Source organism: Phocoena sinus, chromosome 5, assembly GCF_008692025.1.
Source record: "Phocoena sinus isolate mPhoSin1 chromosome 5, mPhoSin1.pri, whole genome shotgun sequence".
Classification (NCBI taxonomy): domain Eukaryota; kingdom Metazoa; phylum Chordata; class Mammalia; order Artiodactyla; family Phocoenidae; genus Phocoena; species Phocoena sinus.
Window position 1 is genome coordinate 1,740,241 of NC_045767.1, and position 17,414 is coordinate 1,757,654.

At 49.1% G+C, this 17,414-nt stretch overlaps 1 protein-coding gene across 3 annotated transcripts in view; it reads left to right on the top strand.

Moving 5' to 3' along the window:
- Positions 1-17,414, top strand: part of FAM193A (family with sequence similarity 193 member A) — a 174,844-nt gene that overhangs the window by 108,769 nt on the left and 48,661 nt on the right. For all 3 annotated transcript variants that reach the window (XM_032633252.1, XM_032633251.1, XM_032633253.1), the window contains exons 6-10: positions 53-177; positions 4,940-5,087; positions 14,947-15,024; positions 16,616-16,728; positions 16,862-17,104. In XM_032633252.1, coding sequence (XP_032489143.1) covers positions 53-177; positions 4,940-5,087; positions 14,947-15,024; positions 16,616-16,728; positions 16,862-17,104 — 707 coding nt within the window. The remainder of the gene's footprint in view (positions 1-52; positions 178-4,939; positions 5,088-14,946; positions 15,025-16,615; positions 16,729-16,861; positions 17,105-17,414) is intronic.

Here is a 17,414-nt window from a genome sequence, read left to right on the forward strand (position 1 = left end):
GGAACTTTTCAGTCTTTGATTGGATGTATCTTCTGTGTATCTATCTAACTAGGAAAATGAACACTTGCAAAAGTTCCAGGTGACGTGGGAGCTGCACAATAAGCACCTCTTTGAAGATCTGGTCTTTTCGGAGCCGCTTCTCCAGAGCAGCCTGCCGGCACTGGTGTCGCAGATCAGGTACTCGGTCTTCACCTGCATGTGTCCTGCTGGCGTGACGGCGTGCTCCCGTCCCTGGGGTGCAGCAGGTGCGCACCTGAATGCCACTGCAGGGGCAGTTCTTGCCAGAACATTACCGGGCTTAGGGGAAAATACAGTTTGGGTAGAAAGCTCAAAACCCAAAGAGTGATACGATTGAACTTTAAAATAATAAACCCAGTATCATTGCTACTAAGGTTTAGCGTCACAGATTTCTCCTGAATAAGGAAAAGCTGCGGTAAACATAGCAGTTCACTTGACAAGTCCCAGGCTTTGCCAGGTGGCTGTGGTGTGGTCTGTGCTGGGGCACTTGGGGGGCCGGGGGAGGGCTGGTGGTGCTAAGGGGCTCTGGGGCGCTAGGGGAGGTATTAGACACGCTGTCAGGTCTCTGAAGCATTCGCTCCACATCGCGGCTCATGGCTTGGGTTCTTCTTACTGCTGTAGAGCTTCCGTGGGGCTTCATCAGGTGTGCCAAGCCCGGAGTCCCAAGTATAGCCTCAGGTCGCTTGCCCTGGTGAGGGGGAAGGGGAAAGTACAGCCGGGGGTGCTTGCTCCGAGGTGGCTTGACAAATTGGACCCCTCCTTGGATCTGCTGTCCCTGTGCTAGAGAGCCAGGTGTGAGCTACCTCAGCCCTGCAGCGGGTCATTTTGTTCCTCATCTGCTTACCACCTGTGAACAGATTCCCAGGCTGTAGACGCATAATAGAACAGCGCGGACTGCCGTCATCTTGGTTTAAAGGTCCACACCAAAATACGGTTGGGCCAGATTCGCAGAGAAGGGGAATCATTTGTGCGTCACTGTATTATCGTTGTAGTTAACTTACACAGTAGTCACCTTTTTCTTTTTTCCTCTTGAAATCCATGTTTCAGTCCAGTCTTTGTTTCCTGTATTCCTAACTCCTATTTGAGGGGTCCTAGCTATTCCCACTTCTCACCCTTACCTCCGGAGCAAGAATAACCTTAAAAGCAGCTGGGGAAGGGAGACTGGGGCCAAGGTGGTCAGGACAAAGAGTTACTGGTGTGGCCCGCACCCTGCTTCCAGCAGCTCCCGCACCACCGCCTGCGTCCCGCCCACTCCGACAGCGCCGTTACGTTCCATGGTGGGTGCACAGAGACATGCGTGTCCTGTACGAGTGTCCATGTCTCCATGAGACGTGAGCGACCCTCATGGAGATTGTGCCCAGTTACGATGCTCAAATCCAGCAAGAGCACTTCTTATACAAAGACGTGCATCTTGTGTGTGCGTGGGGGGGTGGGGGTAGGGGTCCTTATAGCAGCATTCCAGGGTATTTAGCCTTGTTTTTTCTTTTTCTGGTGAGCCAGGGAGTTTGATGGGCCTCTCATCAAACCGTGGGTGGGTGGCAGAAACCTGAAACGTGTTGTAGAACCCCACTTTTTCCTGTGCCCTGGTTCTGGATTTCTCATCTTGCTCGTTGTGAATGGTGGTCAGTCTCCAAAGATCAGCAGTGGTTTAGAGTCTTCAGTGTTAATCCTGGGGCCAGGCTGCAGAGTTGCTCCCAGGAGCGGGTGAGGGACAGGGTGCATAGAGATGGGGATGGGAGCTGGGCGTTCCCCAGGCGTCTGGGGCGCCAGAAGGAGCCATTGCTTCGAGTTCCCCAGGGGACACCTTTGTTGGACCCAAGAACAATTCAGATTTGAGCTTCTGGTTTACAGATACCTAGTTAACAACTCCTAAAAATTTTGTGACAACTTATATACAAACACTACCCCCTAAAGTAATAACTGTGTCTGTGGCACACAAAACCCATAGTTGTTGAGTATCTTAACACTGACACTTTGTCTCTGGGCCTGCATTTTGTTTAACTTAATTATAAAGTAAAATACAGATACAGAAAACTACACAAAATAAATGTAAGCTGAATGGATTGATAGCAGGTGAACATCCCTTAGCCCCAACCCAGCGTGCTCACCTAGAAGCAAGTCCGTCTGCATGCCCCACCGGGCCCAGGAGCCTCGCCCAGAGCTGTCACTCAGTTGTCTTGCACAGCGATCCTGTGATTCCCTTTCTTTATTCTCTCTCTTTTTGTTTTTTTTGGCCACACTGTCCGGCATGCGGGATCTTAGCTTCCCGACCAGGGATCAAACGTGTGCTCCCTGCAGTGGAAGCGTGGCGTCTTAGACCACCGGACCGCCAGGGAGTCCCCCTTTCTTTATTCTCTTATTACTCATGTGCATTTCCATAGTCTTGCCTGCTTTTTTATTTGCTGTCGGGTTTTTTTCCTCTTTTTTTAAATACAGATGATCTACCCAAAGGTTGACTTCTTTCAAGGAACTGACTTAATTTAGGAAAGTTACGTCTCCCTGTTTTTTAACAGCTTTATTGAGATAGAATTCACACACCGCATAGTTCACTAGTTTAAAGTGTGCAGTTCAATAGCATTAATTACATTTATAACGTTGGGCAACTGTCACCACTATTTCCAAAACTTGGATGTCACCCCAGATAGAGACTGTGTCACCGTTAAACACTGACCTCCACTCCTGGCCCCTTTTTCTCCGTGCCTTTTGAGATGCTTTAACATGCAGGCCCCCACCCCTATCCACTCTCCCTCACAACTTACCCATTAAGGAACCAGCTCCGTTTGTCGTGTAGCGATGCCAGGGTCTGGGTCCTCCAGCAGGCCACTGTCTGTGCTGCCTGAGAGTTCGTGTGAAACCAGAAGCTGTGTCAGACTCTGCTTCCATCCCTCTGGCAAGACCAGGAGCCCCGTTGTGTCTCCATATGTGTTGTGGTGGTTTTAGTAGCTGTTGCCCAATTTGGTCTTTAAGTATATTGATATATTCATTGTTAGGGGAATGTTTAATTAGGCTTGTAAGTAAACGTACCTGAACTGATTTTATCTCATTTGCCTTATCACTTACTGTTTCACATAGACAATATTCATAATAGATATTACCAGCTGTTAACTGTCATGTGTTTGCAGAGTGAATATGTAGGTAGTAACCTGTCTGCTGACCCATTGATGCTGTTGACCCTGAGGACACTTTCTGCAGTCTAGCAGCTCCCTGTTTCCTCTCTGGACTCCAGCCCTGTGCCTACAGCTTGTGCTCTGAGTGCCCCACCACAGAAGTCCCAGGACCCCCGGCTGCTTTGCCCTCCACTGGCTCTAAGTAGAGTCTGCGCGTAGGACAGGAGGGGAGCGGTTCTCACCTCGGGCAGGAGCGGGGGAGAGCATGAGTCCTCTCCGCCTCCACCCCCGTCTTCTGGGTGGCCTAACAGGCAAGGTGGGGTTTGCACGAAGAGTGGAAATCAGCTTGTGACAAGCAGGGTTGCAGAGGCAGGGGTTGAGGAGAAGACCGCTGCCTCGTGGGCTGCCGTGCTCTCAGGCCTGGGGGCACCCACGTGCTGGGTGGAGCCAGGGGGGCCTCGAGAGGCCCTGGGTTCTGGGTCTTGAGGACTTCTGTTTCCTGGGGAGAGCCTCGGTGTCTGAGCCAGCCCCATCACCGCGTGGGTTGCGTCGTGCCCTTTCCTGGCTCTGGGCTTTCCTGCACAGCTTTTCAGTGACCCTGTTTTCCGCGTGCTCCCTCCTTGAAGTGACGGAGCCGGTGTAGACAGCTTCGGCAAGAATGAGTCCATTCGCACGACGTGCATCTTTATGCCGTGGTCACCAGGGTGGAAAGGAAGGTGTCTGCACCCATGGAAAAGTTCTTGTTTTTAAATCGCTATTGTTTATTTTCATTATAAAATTATTAGATTGTCATTGCAATACAATTCTGAAAGCAAAGGAAACCCTGAAGAGGTAGGTAAGGTAGGTACCATAAACAACTGGGTGCTGCTTCCAGATTTTTTCCAGTGTCCACGCCTCCCACACATGTGCATCTTTACACGTGGTGACATAGTCCTTTCCTCACTTAACATGGGTGCATCTCCATTTCAAAACATGTGTCTGTAAGTGCATGTGTGTCTGAGTCTTGAGTGTGAGCACGTAGGTGTAACTTAGTGTGTGATTAGAAGGCGTGCCTGGTGTGGTATCACTGATCCCAGCGGGTCACTTCCAGTTCTTTCGTGTAAACAGCAGTGATTATTAAGCCTGCGCATCATCTTTGTGCTCCTCAGCAATTATAAATGTGGCCTTTGATTTTGAAATTCTTTGTTATGAGGTCTTTATCACCATTGCTTTGGTTCAAATGTTGACACGTTTAGGTATTAGGAAAAGGAACGGTGTCTGAAGATGACCTGCCTGTGAGCCTGCACCCCTCCCCCACTCTCCCGCTTCTCTCCCATGCCACCCTCCTCTTGAGAAGCCCAGGTGTTTACCTCTATTTGTGTCTTTTGTTTTCTGTTTATTTTCTCGTCTGCCATCTTACCATCTTTCTTAGCAAGATACACAGAGTAAATAAAACTATGATTATATTTTTTATTGAACTGAATTTCCTGTTTTACTTGATTTGAAAACCGGGTCCAAATTTTGTTTCTCATTAAATGTTTTGTTCTCTCTGTGTCAGTGAATCTCAGTAGGGAAAAACAGTTGACGACCCCACATCCAGTGAACTGTATCTCTGGACCTTAGTCTTTGTAGAACAGCGTGACTCACCGCTCATTTTTTTCTTAGGAGCTGTTGCTCCCTGGAGCGTCTTCTCTAGGCCAGACTCTGTCGTGGGTGCCTGGGCTGTGTGCTTAACTCATCCCACGCAGCAGCCTCGTGGGGTGTGTGGTGGTGCCCCATTTGCCACCTCGGGAGGGGAGATGATGGCCAGGGTGCTGAAAGGCCTCTCTCCCCAGGCTGGGGACCACGACGCACGACACCTGCAACGAGGACACGTACAGCACCCTGCTGCAGCGGTACCAGCGCTCCGAGGAGGAGCTGCGCGGGGTGGCCGAGGAGTGGCTGGAGTGCCAGAAGAGGATCGACGCCTACGTGGACGAGCAGGTGGGTGCGCACCACTGGGACGGCCGCAAGGAGCCCGCCGCGAGGGGCCGTGTGCCCAGGGGAGGGGTGCGAGCGGGGGCTCCCAGCTGCTGTTGCTCCGGAGGGGACGCCCAGCCATGCCCGCAGGGTCAGCTGCCGGTCAGGTCCCTGCCGGCCTGGGTACAGCCACGGTCACGGGCACAGGCTGCTGCCCAGACTCGGTGCTGCCGGCGGGGGCCTCTGAGGCCTTTGGAAATGGCTGTACCTTGCCGTGTCAGGACTCGTTTACTGAACACTGCCCACACGTGAGCTTCAGAGCCCATTCTCCCCCCGTCCCTAAGCATGTCGAGCGGGAGCGCAGACACGAACACACACGGCTGTGCTGGGCAGGTGGTCTGCAGGGGTGGAGGAGGGTGGAAGGCAGGCGCTGCTGTGGGGATGGGGCCCGCGGGCAGGGCTTCCAGCCGGCATCCCGGCCGGCCAGCCCGCCTTTCTAAAACCCCCAGGAGGGTTGGGCAGGGGAAGCGTTCAGCATGGATCTTTTCCAGGGTACCGCAGGGTGTGAGGAGTAATAAGGAAACAGTGACAGCTCCGTGTTGTACTTTTGAGGCTGTAGGAAAACAGAACCTTGGTTCTGGCGTAAGGCGGGTGCTGGTGCAGTGTCTGCCTGGGATCCTGGGTGCCGCCTGGCCGCTGGCTGTGACGCTTCGTCTCGGCGTTGCCACCTGAGCATGGTGAGGGATTGGGAAGAAGGAAGGGACTGGCGTGTGCCCACGTCACTGTTCGTTCCAGCCTCGCTCCGTGTTTCGTGTGGCAGTTCTCCCTCTGCAGCCTCAGGGACCGTTACTCTAAGTAGTCTCTCATTCAGAAGCTAGGAGAGCGGTTCCGACCATATTCTCCCGCGTGATCCTGGCCTTCCCCTCTGTCAGGAGCGCCTTGGCAACGCGACAACTCGGCGCTGTTTGGGCAGGTGGCTCCGCCGGCGCCATGCGCTTGGCCTCTTCCACAGTTGCTGCATGTGTAGCACGTGGCCTCGGGAGCCACTCTGTGCCTGACCCACGCTCCCCGCTGTCCTGGGGCCCCCGGGGCACTCGAATTCTCCAGCTGTGGCTCATTGCTGACCACTGACGCCTCAGCTTCGGCCGCTGTGGGGGCAGGGCTGGCCCTAGGTTGCTTGGCTGGCCTGAGGCTGGCAAATGTAGGCACGGGGTCAGGGAGCCGTGCATCCTCCACCCGTGCATCCTCCACCTGGACCTGCAGCCAGCTCGGCCCCTGAGGCCTGTGCAGCCAGGCGGCCGGCAGCTGAGTCACTCCGAGGCAGGGGAGCAGACAGCTCCCTCCCCCCTGCCGCCTGCGCGTGCACCAGCCCGTTTGCTGTCCGGGTAGCAGAGGGCACAGGAGCCCGGAGGGGAGACTGCTGCATGGGGACAGGGGCTGTTGCCTGTTCCTCGGGGTGTTCTGGACTCAGGTCCTGCGGAGGACCCTGAGGGGCATTTGGCGCCAGGCCCTGCCCCAGATTGGTTGTGAGCCTCATTCAAGCCTTTCCCCTCCCTGGGCCTTACTTAGTCTCCCACTTGTGAAATGACAGATTAGATGACATTTTGGTTCTGTTTGAGCCTTTGTATTATATACTTCTGAATCAGTTTTGTGTGTGTGTGGTTACTAAAAAGCAGGACCGCAGTAAACAGTCCCCTGTGTTCTGAATTGAGCTGCCCCGAGCCGGTTACTGGGTTACCTTTAGAGGAAACCCCACGTCAGTTAAGTGCGGTGCTTTATCCAGAGTACAGAGGAGAGGGGAGAATTGGGAGCCCTGGTTTCCCAGGACGTTGGGGCATCAGTTCTCTGTGAAGGAGGGACCCTTCAGAAAAAAATCAAAGACCAGCCTCTCCCTGGCTAAACTCTGGTCGTCGGGGTCCGAGCTGATGATAGAAGAAATTTGATGAGGCATTCTTGCTTTAAAAGAACGAGTGATGTGCGAAGGCTTCTCAGGGAAAGAGACGTGTGAGAAACAGGAGCTGGTCTGGGCCGCTTTGTGGGAACCCACGAGGTTACGCCACCTGCTAAGTCTCTGTCCTGTCGGCTCGGCTTACAGGAAGGGTGGATTACATCAGGTCACGGAACCCCTGTCCCCAACATTAGGCTGAAGAAAATACCCCCTGTCCAGCAGACTGAGGATGAGTCTGTCCTCACCAAGGGTTGCTGCTTACACTGGCCTCAGTTTGTCTTCAGGGTCCCTGGACTGGAGAGGAGGGAGGCACCGTTTGTATGGACACCCTAGAACCTCACAAGCCATGTGCCGCGTCCCCTGAGAACCTTCTGGGTCCATGTGGGCAATAAACTGCTGCAAGGACAACAGCAGACAGTCCGTCCAGACGGCGCCCCCATCAGTGTTTGCTGTGGGCCTGGACAGTGACATTGGCAGCTCTGTTTTGGGCCCCTCTGCCACCCCGTTAGTATCTACAGTAGTAACAGACGTGTAGAGAGAAGCTGGGTCCTGGCAAATCAACTGGAGGGCAGATCAGATGCTGAAAGGTTGATGGGCAGCAGTAAACAGACTGTCACTTGGAAGCTTGTGCTGGGGAGGGTCCTAGACAGAGTTCTGGAGTCCAGATGTGAGGGCTGCTCTGTCTGTCCTCAAGGCATCTCCGAACAGGCCAGACCCCAACAGGAAATGGCAGTGCAGCCTCAGGAACTTGGGGCAGCCCCTGTCCTCAGTGCTGTGAGGAGGTCTGGAGAGAGAGGCCTCCAGCCCAGCGATTGAAGTCTGACCCCAGGGAGAAGCACAGGAAGACAGAGCTGCCCCCTCCCTGTGAGAGGAGACGTGCAGAAGTGAATTGACAGCAGTCTTTTTTTAAAAATTATTTATTTTAATATTTATTTATTTGGCTGCACTGGGTCTTAGTTGCAACAGGCGGGCTCCTTAGTTGCGGCTCTCCGGCTCCTTAGTTGTGGTATGTGGGCTCCTTAGTTGTGGCATGTAAACTCTTAGTTGCGGCACGCACGTGGGATCATCTAGTTCCCTGATCAGGGGTCGAACCCGGGCCCCCTGCACTGGGAGCGTGGAGTCTTAACCACTGCACCACCAGGGGAGTCCTGACATCGGAATCTTAGATGTGGCTGGACTAGGTGACCTGTGAGGTCCCCTGCATCTCTGGCCCTGACAGTGGGGCTTGTTGAACTTTGTGTCTGATGCTGAGCGCTACTCGGGGAGTTTGCAGAGTTCCATAGTGGCAGTGGGGAGACGCTCATTCGTGAGTACAAGTGCAAACGAAGGCCTGCGGGCATGTAAGCAGCGCTGGTCCTTGTGTCGAGCAGGGGCTCGCCGTCTGTCGCAGAGGAACCTTCAGTCTGGAGTTGATCTGAAGGGGCTTCCGCTGCAGAGACTGGTGCCATCCACTAGAGTGGGATCCGATTTATCCCTGACTTTTCCATCATGCTGTGTCAGTGGAAGCTTCTGATGATAATCAATAACTTGTGGTCTTATTTAGATGATTTCAGAAAAGCGGTGTAACTAAAATGATAATTCAGGGGAAGAGAAAGAAGATAAATGGTGACTTGCTGTGCAGTGTGCTAGGCACTGTGGTAAGCAGTAATCTCCTTGCTGCTGGGAGTATAATGATTAGGGATATAATACACAGTGTCATCACTGCTATTGTGATAAAATGTGGGGGGTAAAAATAGCGATATACATACTGTTTCTAAAAGGAAAATACGGTCTTAAAAAGTAAGACTGAAAGCGAATTTATTTCTTTAAAAATACTTGTTCTTATAGCTATAAATGTTTACATTAAAAAAGAAAGGTCTCGAATCAACAACCTAACTTTGCAACTTGTAGAAAGAAGAAAAAGATAAACTAAATCCGAAGCTAGCAGGAGGAAGGAAATAATAAAGATTAGAGCTGAGGTAAACAAAGACAGAGAATAGAAAAACAGAAGAGAGAATCAGTGAAACCAGAAGTTGGTTCTTCAAGAAGAACAGCAAAATTGGCAGACCTTTAGCTTATGGACTAAGAGAAAAAGAAAAAAGGCTGAAATTACTAAAATCGGAAATGAAGTAGGGACATTACTACCAGTCCTACAGAAATGAAAAGAATTACCAGAGAGTACAGTGAACATTGTACACCAACAAATTGGATAACCTGGATGAAATGGACAAATTCCTAGAAACAAAGAACCAGCCAAGACTAAATCATGAAGAAACAGAGAATCTGAATAGACTTACAACTAGTAAGGAGATTGAATCAGTAATCAAAAATCTCCCAACAAAGAAAAGTTCAGGACCCAATGGCTTCAAAGGTGAATTCTAGCAAACATTTAAAGAAGAATTAATACCCATCCTTCTCAGACTTTTCCAGAAAACTGAAGGGGAGGGAACACTTCCTAACTCATTCTATGAGGCCAGCATAAGTCTGATACCAAAGCCAAAGACACTACAAGAAAAGAAAACGACGGACCACTGAGTGTCCTTTATGAACATTGATGCAGAAATCCTTAACAAAATACTAGCAAACAGAATTCAGCATATTTAAAGGATTATACACCATGATCAAGTAGGATTTATTCCTGGAATGCAAAGGTGTTTCAAGGTATGAAAATTGATTAATATAACATACCACATGAGCATCTCAGTTGATGCAGCAAAAGCATTTGACAAAATTCACCATCGTTCATGATTAAAAACACTCAACAAAATGGGAATAGAAGGAAACTACCTCCATATAATAAAAGCCACAGATATAAAAAACCTATAGCAAACATCATCCTCAATAATGAAAGATTAAAGTCCGAAAGGGAGGGGATACCTGTATATGTATGGCTGATTCATTTTGTTGTGCAGTGGAGGCTAACACAACATTGTAAAGCAACCATACTCCAATAAAAATTAATTTTAAAAGAAATGAAAGATTAAAAGAAAGCCTTTAATCCTCTGAGATCAGGAACAAGGCAAGGATGCTTGCTTTCACCACTTCTATTCAACATAGTACTAGAAAATCTAGCCACAGCAGTTAGGCAAGAAAAAGATATAAAAGGCATTTAAATTGGAAAGGAAGAGTAAAACGGTCTCCGCAAATGATGTGATCTTATATGTAGAAAATCCTAACGACTCTGCAAAAAAAAAAAAACTGTTAGAATTTAAAAACTGTAAGTGAATTCAGCAAAGTAGCAGGATACAGAGTGCACACACAAAAACTAGTTGCATTTGTACAAACAAACAGTGAACAATCTGAAAGGGAAATTATGAAAACAGTTTTATTTACAGTGGCATTGAAAAGAGTAAAATACTTAGCAATTAACTTACTCAAGGAGGTGGAGGACTTGTACAGTGAGAACTACAAAACATTGCTGAAAGAAAATAAAGAGGGCATCAATAAATGGAAGCACATTCCTGTGTTCCTGGATTGGACACCTTAATATTGTTGAAACGTCAGGAGTACCCAAAGTGGTCTACACATTCAGTGCAATCTCTATCAGAATCCCAGTGATGTTTTTTGAGGAACAGAGAAACCCACCCTAAAATTCATATGGAATCTCAAGGAACTCAGAATTGCCAGAACAGTCTTGGGGGAAAAAAGCGCAAAACTGGAGGCTCACACTTTTGATTTGAAAGCTTACTACAAAGCCACAGTGATCAAAGCGGCGTGGTATTGGCATAAAGACAGGCATACAGACCAGTGGATAACAGTAGAAAGCCCAGAAACAAACCCTTGCATATATGGTCAGGTGATTTTTGACAAGGGTGCCAAGACCCTTCGATGGGGAAAAGACAGTCTTTTCAACAAATGGTGCTGGGAAAATTGGGTATCCACCTGCAAAAGAATGAAGTTGTACCCTTATCTAATACCATATGGAAAAGGGAACTCAAAGTGAATCAAGGACCTGCGTGGAAGACCTAAAAACGTGGAAGAACCTTAAACACATTACTCTCTAAGTGAAATAAGCCAGACACACAAAAAGACATCCTGTCTGATCCCACTCACCTGAGGTCCCTAGAGTAGGCAAGTCCATAGAGACAGAGAGTAGAAGGGTGGGTGCCAGGGGCCAGGGGAGGCGGGCGGTTATTGTTTAACGGGGACTGCGTTTCACTTTTGCAAGATGAAGAGAGATGGGGATACCACTGAAATGGTTCAGATGGTTTATTTTAGGTTACACGTATTTTACAAGGAAAAAAAAAAAAAAGCACATTCTCTGTCTTTTCACAGTGGAAAGCCATCCTCTTTCATTAAAGCAACCCAAAGGTGCATTCTTATTTTCAATTCACCTGTCAAGGAACTACGATGCCATTAATACCAGTTAGGGAAATCGAGCAATTTTAGTTGCATCCAGAGGGTACCAGTCATTCTAGAATCCTTGGAATGGATATCAGTCTCTTCTAATCAAGTAGCATTTTGGAAACTACATAGTAATTCAAGATTGCAAAACGTTGCACATCTGTAAAATAATTAGTATTCACAAATAAGTATGGCCATGGGGAAACGGTTGGCAGCTTTGAAATCCGTTGTTCTTGTTTGCTTTTAAAGATTTATCCTTTGTTTGTTGTGTGACGCATATATAAGCCTACAGGTACCCAAATGTTCCACAAAATTAATCCCAGAGGCTGCGAAGAGAAGGTCAAAGAGGAGGTTTCTGTTGATTATATTTATCAAACAACTCTGTACTGAGCTCTGTAATAAGATAAAGAAATGATTACTTTTTCTAATGTTTAGCTCATTTTAAATCATTTTAAAAATTTGCAACAGTAATAGTTACTCACGAAAGAAAAATGTTTCTCCTGAAAACTGCAGACCCACGTTACGTAAAGGGAGAATTAGCACCAATATTGAATCTTCCCATCCAAAACTATGGCATATATCTCCTTTTTCAGGTTGTCTTTTATAGCCTATATTATGGTCTTATAGTTTGTACATTTCTTACTGAATTTATATGTAGGTGTTTCACAGTCTTAGGGACTATCACGAGTGGCATCTTAGATGGTGGAATACATTTTCTAAGGAGTTATTGCTGGTCCTTATAGGCGAGCTGAGTTCTGCTTTGTGTCCAGTCATCCCACCGTGTCATCATCTCTCAAATAGTTCTGGAATTGATTGCTTTGAGTTTTCTAGGAGACCATGACATCGTTTACAAATAATAATAGTTTTGTCTTATCCTCTTTATTAGCATTTGAACTTCGTGTTTTGTTTTTTCACTTCAGCTAGAATCTTCAAAGCGTCATGAGTAAGGGTGTTACTAGCAGCAGCATCCTTGTTCAGTTTCTGGCTTTTGTGGAACACTTTGGAGGTTTCACATTAAGTCTGATGCTTGCCATACAAATTTTTGATACTTTTTAGCAAATTAAAGAGCCCTTCCCTGGTGGCGCAGTGGTTAAGTATCTGCCTGCCAATGCAGGGGACACAGGTTCGAGCCCCAGCCTGGGAAGATCCCACATGCCGCGGAGTAACTAAGCCCGTGTGCCACAACTACTGAGCCTGCGTTCTAGAGCCCACGCACCACAACTGCTGAGCCTGTGAGCCACAACTACTGAAGCCCGTGCGTCTAGAGCCCGTGCTGTGCAACAAGAGAAGCCGCCGCAATGAGAAGTCTGCGCACTGCAACGAAGAGTAGCCCCCGCTCGCTGTAACTAGGAAAGCCTGTGTGCAGCAATGAAGACCCAACACAGCTAAAAATAAATTAATTAATTAAAAAAAAATTTTTTTAAGCAGGAATAGACATTAAATTTGTATGTTTTTTCTCTTTTTATGTGTTTTTGTATGAATTAGATTAGGCTTTCTAATTATGAGACATCCTTGCATTCCTGGAATTAAACCCTACTAGATTATAATATATTATTCTTTAATCCATTATTAGGTATTTTATTTAGGATTTTTATATCTGTATTCTGAGGTATTACTGAGTTTTCATCTTTGAGGTCTTGTTTGTTTTGTATAAAGGATAATTATGCTAATCTCATAGAATGAATTGAGAACTTTCCATGTTTTTCCAGTTTTTAGGAATAGTTCAACTTTCCTAATCTACAAAGGGTTTGCATAGACCCCACCATGAAACTCTGGGGCCTGGTTCATTTTTGCAGGGGAAGGAACAAGGACTCAGTATCTTTTACTGCCTTTTCAGTAAACATTGTGTTCATGAACCTACTTGGGGTTTTCTACTTCTTAAGTGAGTTTTACAAATTGATATTTGCCTGGGAAATTATCCACATCATTCATATAAAGGGGTGGGCTTAAGCTTGTGCTTATGGGGCAGCTGATGAAAATGGGTGCATGATGGCTACAGGAGAATTCCCCTGCCTCTAACTTCGCACTGTAATGAGAGCACTTGCTCCCCTAAAAGGAGGCCGGCCAGTGCCCCTGGCGTCCCAGCTGTGCCCAACAGCCTGCCCTCTGAGCTGTCCAGCGTCGAGAGAGGCCAGAAGTCTAGACTGTTAGGTGAAATCTCAAAGGGTTTTTCATGTTGGCTCAGCTTGTAAAACACGTTGTGCAGGGCCAACAAGATAGCCGCGAGCCACCTGTTGGCAGCTGTTCTTTATATATGGAAGGCATGAATTGTACAGGTGTTTTCTCTTGTGGTTTTAGAAGATCTTTGTATGTGTCCGTGTCCCTTCTCACTCCCGCTGTTTTTGTTGTTCCTTTTCTTCCCTTGTTCGGCCCGGGAGGAAGTTCAGAGAACCAACTTTTGGGTTTATTGATCACATTTACTTCTTGGTTTTCCGAATTTCAGCTTTTACCTTTAATTCCTTATTAGTTGATTTCTTGTTTCATTTTGTTTGGGCTTCTTACATTGAACGCATACTTTTCAGGCTTTTGTTGTTGTTGTTCTCTCATAAATGCCACTAAACTGTACATTTTCTTCTACATCTTGGGCTCATCTTATAAAATTTGATTTGTGGGGCTTTCCTTGTCAGTTATTTCTAAACAGACTGTAATTTCAACTTTGGTTTCTTCTCTAATACTTTTAAACTATTAAAAAATTTTAAGTGCATGAATTTGATTTTATTAAGTTACTCTTGTTTCATTTTGGAGGGTTTAATGGGCAGTTTTTTGTTTGTGTGTTTCAATTTGAAGATGTAATAGGCTGTTTATTAGGTGGTTCCTGTGTCGAGCAGCATTCCGTCCAGCAGCTGGGAGCGCTGCCGGTTGTGGTGTGTCCTTCCCTGTAGGACTGAATATACGCCCTCTTCCGTTTTTTTTTTCTTCTAGTAATTTTGAAGATATGTATCCCATATCCTTTCAGTGGTTAATTTACAAGAATACATTTATATAAACACCAAGATTTAATCATTTCGTAGCCTCCTCCTTCAAATAAGGCTGTGCCTTGAGCCCATTCTTAATTCCCTATTCCCCTCAGTTTCTTTTTAGTTGTGGGAAAATCTACGTTACTCAAAATTTACTACCTTAACCGTTTCTACGTCTACAGTTCATTCATACTGAGTGCTGTTCAGCTCCAGAACTCCCTCATCTTCACAAGCTGAAGCTCGTGCTTAAACAGCGGCCCCCGCCCCCTCCCTCTGCAGCCCCTGGTGCCTGCTGTGGCACTCAGGGCGACCTCCCCAGGGCTCACACTTGACGTGCAGGGCCCCTCGTGGTTCTTCAGTGAACTGTGACTGTCCACTCACCGTATTGACAGATCCACCTCTGATACGTTAATTTCTCTTTAAAATCTGAACTCCTCGCTGTGTTTTTCATGCAAGAAAAGTGTTTGCGATGATTTTGAGCGAGTCGCGTGAGGCGCTGAGATCGAGTATAAGGTAGCGTTTCTGTAGTGCTGCGGCTTCTGTCCGCAGACGCGGTCTCTTGTATGTATCGTTTTAAAAGTCTCCCCTTGAAAATGTCCAGGGTAGCTCTTGCTGGTACTAAGACTTTTTGTTTTTTACATCCCCCATGAATTAGATGACAATGAAAACCAAACAGCGCATGCTAACAGAAGACTGGGAGCTTTTTAAACAAAGGCGATTCATGGAAGAGCAGGTGAGGCTGGGGGCTGGAGGGGCGGTTCACAGGAATGGGAATTGCTCCCTGCGGGTGGACGGCTCCAAAAGACCGGCGCTTCAACACCACACTGCATGTTCTGCTCACTGGGCGTGGCAGTGGTGTAAACTGGTTTTCCTTCCGACTTCCTTCTCTCCTGTATCCCTCAGGGGACACCCGCGTTTACAGAGCCACCCGCTCGGGCCACAGCCACCCGGGAGTCCCCACGGACTCCTCCTAGGCCGGTGGCGTGTCCCCGGTTTACTCACCAGGGTGCATACGGTGAAGTCGCAGGGCTGAGACTTGGTGCGCGCCACGAGTGCCAGGGGCCATGCCTTCGCCGTGGCTGCTGGCGGCCCCGGCGCACCCCTTCCTCCAGCGGCTCTTCCCCCCACTCCTCTGCCTGCCGCTTTGGCAGAACTCCCGGGGGCTGTGCTGTGGTGGTCTCAGGGCATTGGGCTTCACTGGGAAACTTGCTTCCCGTGCATGTGCTGGCTTCTCTCCCAGTTAGTCTCCCTTGCCGGGCGTGCTCCCTTGGCCTTCCCTAGGTGTCGGTGGCCCCAGCCTCGCCCGCACCCGTGGTCTCCTCTGGGCGCCCCAGGTAGACAGAGGGCAGCCGTGCTCCGCTCGCTTACCTGTGTGGCTTCTGTCCTGTCCCACGGCTCTTCTGGCCACCACCCATCCCATTGCCCAAGCCGGGCCACAGGCTCCTTCCCTAAAATCCAGAGGCTCGCCCGCTCCAGTGGAAGTTGAGGTGCCGCTTCCTAGGTGGTTCCCGGGTCCCCCCTCCTCCATGCTCCACTGGCGTCCTCTCCAGCTGGCCTTCCTCACTGCTGCGTTCCTTCCCACCCGCCCACTGCGGCCTTTGTGCTGACTGTCCAGCTTCCATCGTGCCTCATAAGCGTCTGTGTAACTCGTGGGCGCTGGGTGCCACGGCTCTGTGTGCACAGGCCTGATGGCGGTGAGGCTGTTCCCCGAGACGCACTCCTGCTCAGCCCAGGCCCAGCAGCCGCCGAGGGTCTCGTGAGGGGATGCCCAGCTCAGTGCTCTTCGCTGGCCCGGACGCCCTCCTTGCCTCTGACGGGATAACCAGCACTGCACCTGGGCCTTGCTGAGGCTTGGCACCTGCCGAGCAGCTTCCCCACCCCTCCAGCATGCTGAGCAGATCTCCCGGGGCACCTTCTACGTCACGGTCTTCAAATTTGGTTTCTTGCCTGTCCCCTCTTCCAGAATCTAAGCTCCTTGAGGGCAGTGATTATCTCTACGTTCCTGGTACCTAGCAAGTACAAAGCCCATGGCAGATTCAGGGTAAAGGCTGGGTGTCTGCTGTGAGGGGTGCTGCAGCGTGTTTGCTGGTGAGGAAGCCTATTAGGGGTTACTGGTCCCTGGCCTGTGTCAGGGCCTCTCCCAGCCTCACGGCTGTGTGCCTCACACCTCTGCGGCCCCTTTTCCTGGCCCTGCCCCACCTTAGGAAGCTGTGGTCATTGGTTCTGAGTGTGACACACACTACCACAATTACTGGAAAATATAAGCTGTGTCACGGGGCGGCGCGTCTTGCAAAACTAACCCGTTGTCTCGTGATTTCCTCCAGTTGACGAACAAGAAGGCCGTCGCTGGCGAGAACAGCTTCACGGACACCATGAGGCACGTGCTGTCGTCGCGACTGAGCATGCCCGACTGCCCCAACTGCAACTACAGGAGGAGGTGAGCCTGCGTGTGCGCGCAGCGGGCCGCGGGACCCTCGCTGACCCCACAGAGGGCCGGCACCAACCTCTGAAGAGCACGGTCTGCCCTTCTCTGTTGGCTGTCTCGGTAACTGTCCTTAATTCCCAATCAGATGTGCTTGCGATGACTGCAGCCTCTCACACATCCTCACTTGTGGTATCATGGACCCCCCCGTCACTGGCGACATCCACATTCACCAGCTACCACTCCAGGTGGACTCTGCTCCCGACTATCTCTCTGAGATGCGCCCACCTAGCGTGTCATCAGCAAGCTCAGGGTCAGGTTCCAGCTCACCCATTACAGTTCAGCAACATCCCAGACTCATCCTCACAGACAATGGCTCTGCACCAACTTTGTAAGTCGTGACTTTGTCATAAGGTTTCAGAAATGTAACTAATCCAGTGATGAGAAGTAGAGACAGTAACGTCTGCAGAAGTGTGGATAGCATTACAGTGCTTTTCAAGAGAAAGGACCCTTCATTTTTCTAAACAGCTTTTAAAACATGGCATCAGGAAGCCCAAACTGTGACCCTGTTTCATGACCTGCCTAAAAGAAGGTGAATGAATAACCGCAGTGAGGCAAACAAACACATGCTGGTCTGCAGGGAAGTGTTTCCCAGCGCTGGCCTGACCCGCGCTCACTGAATCACGGGTGGCCAGCCCGCT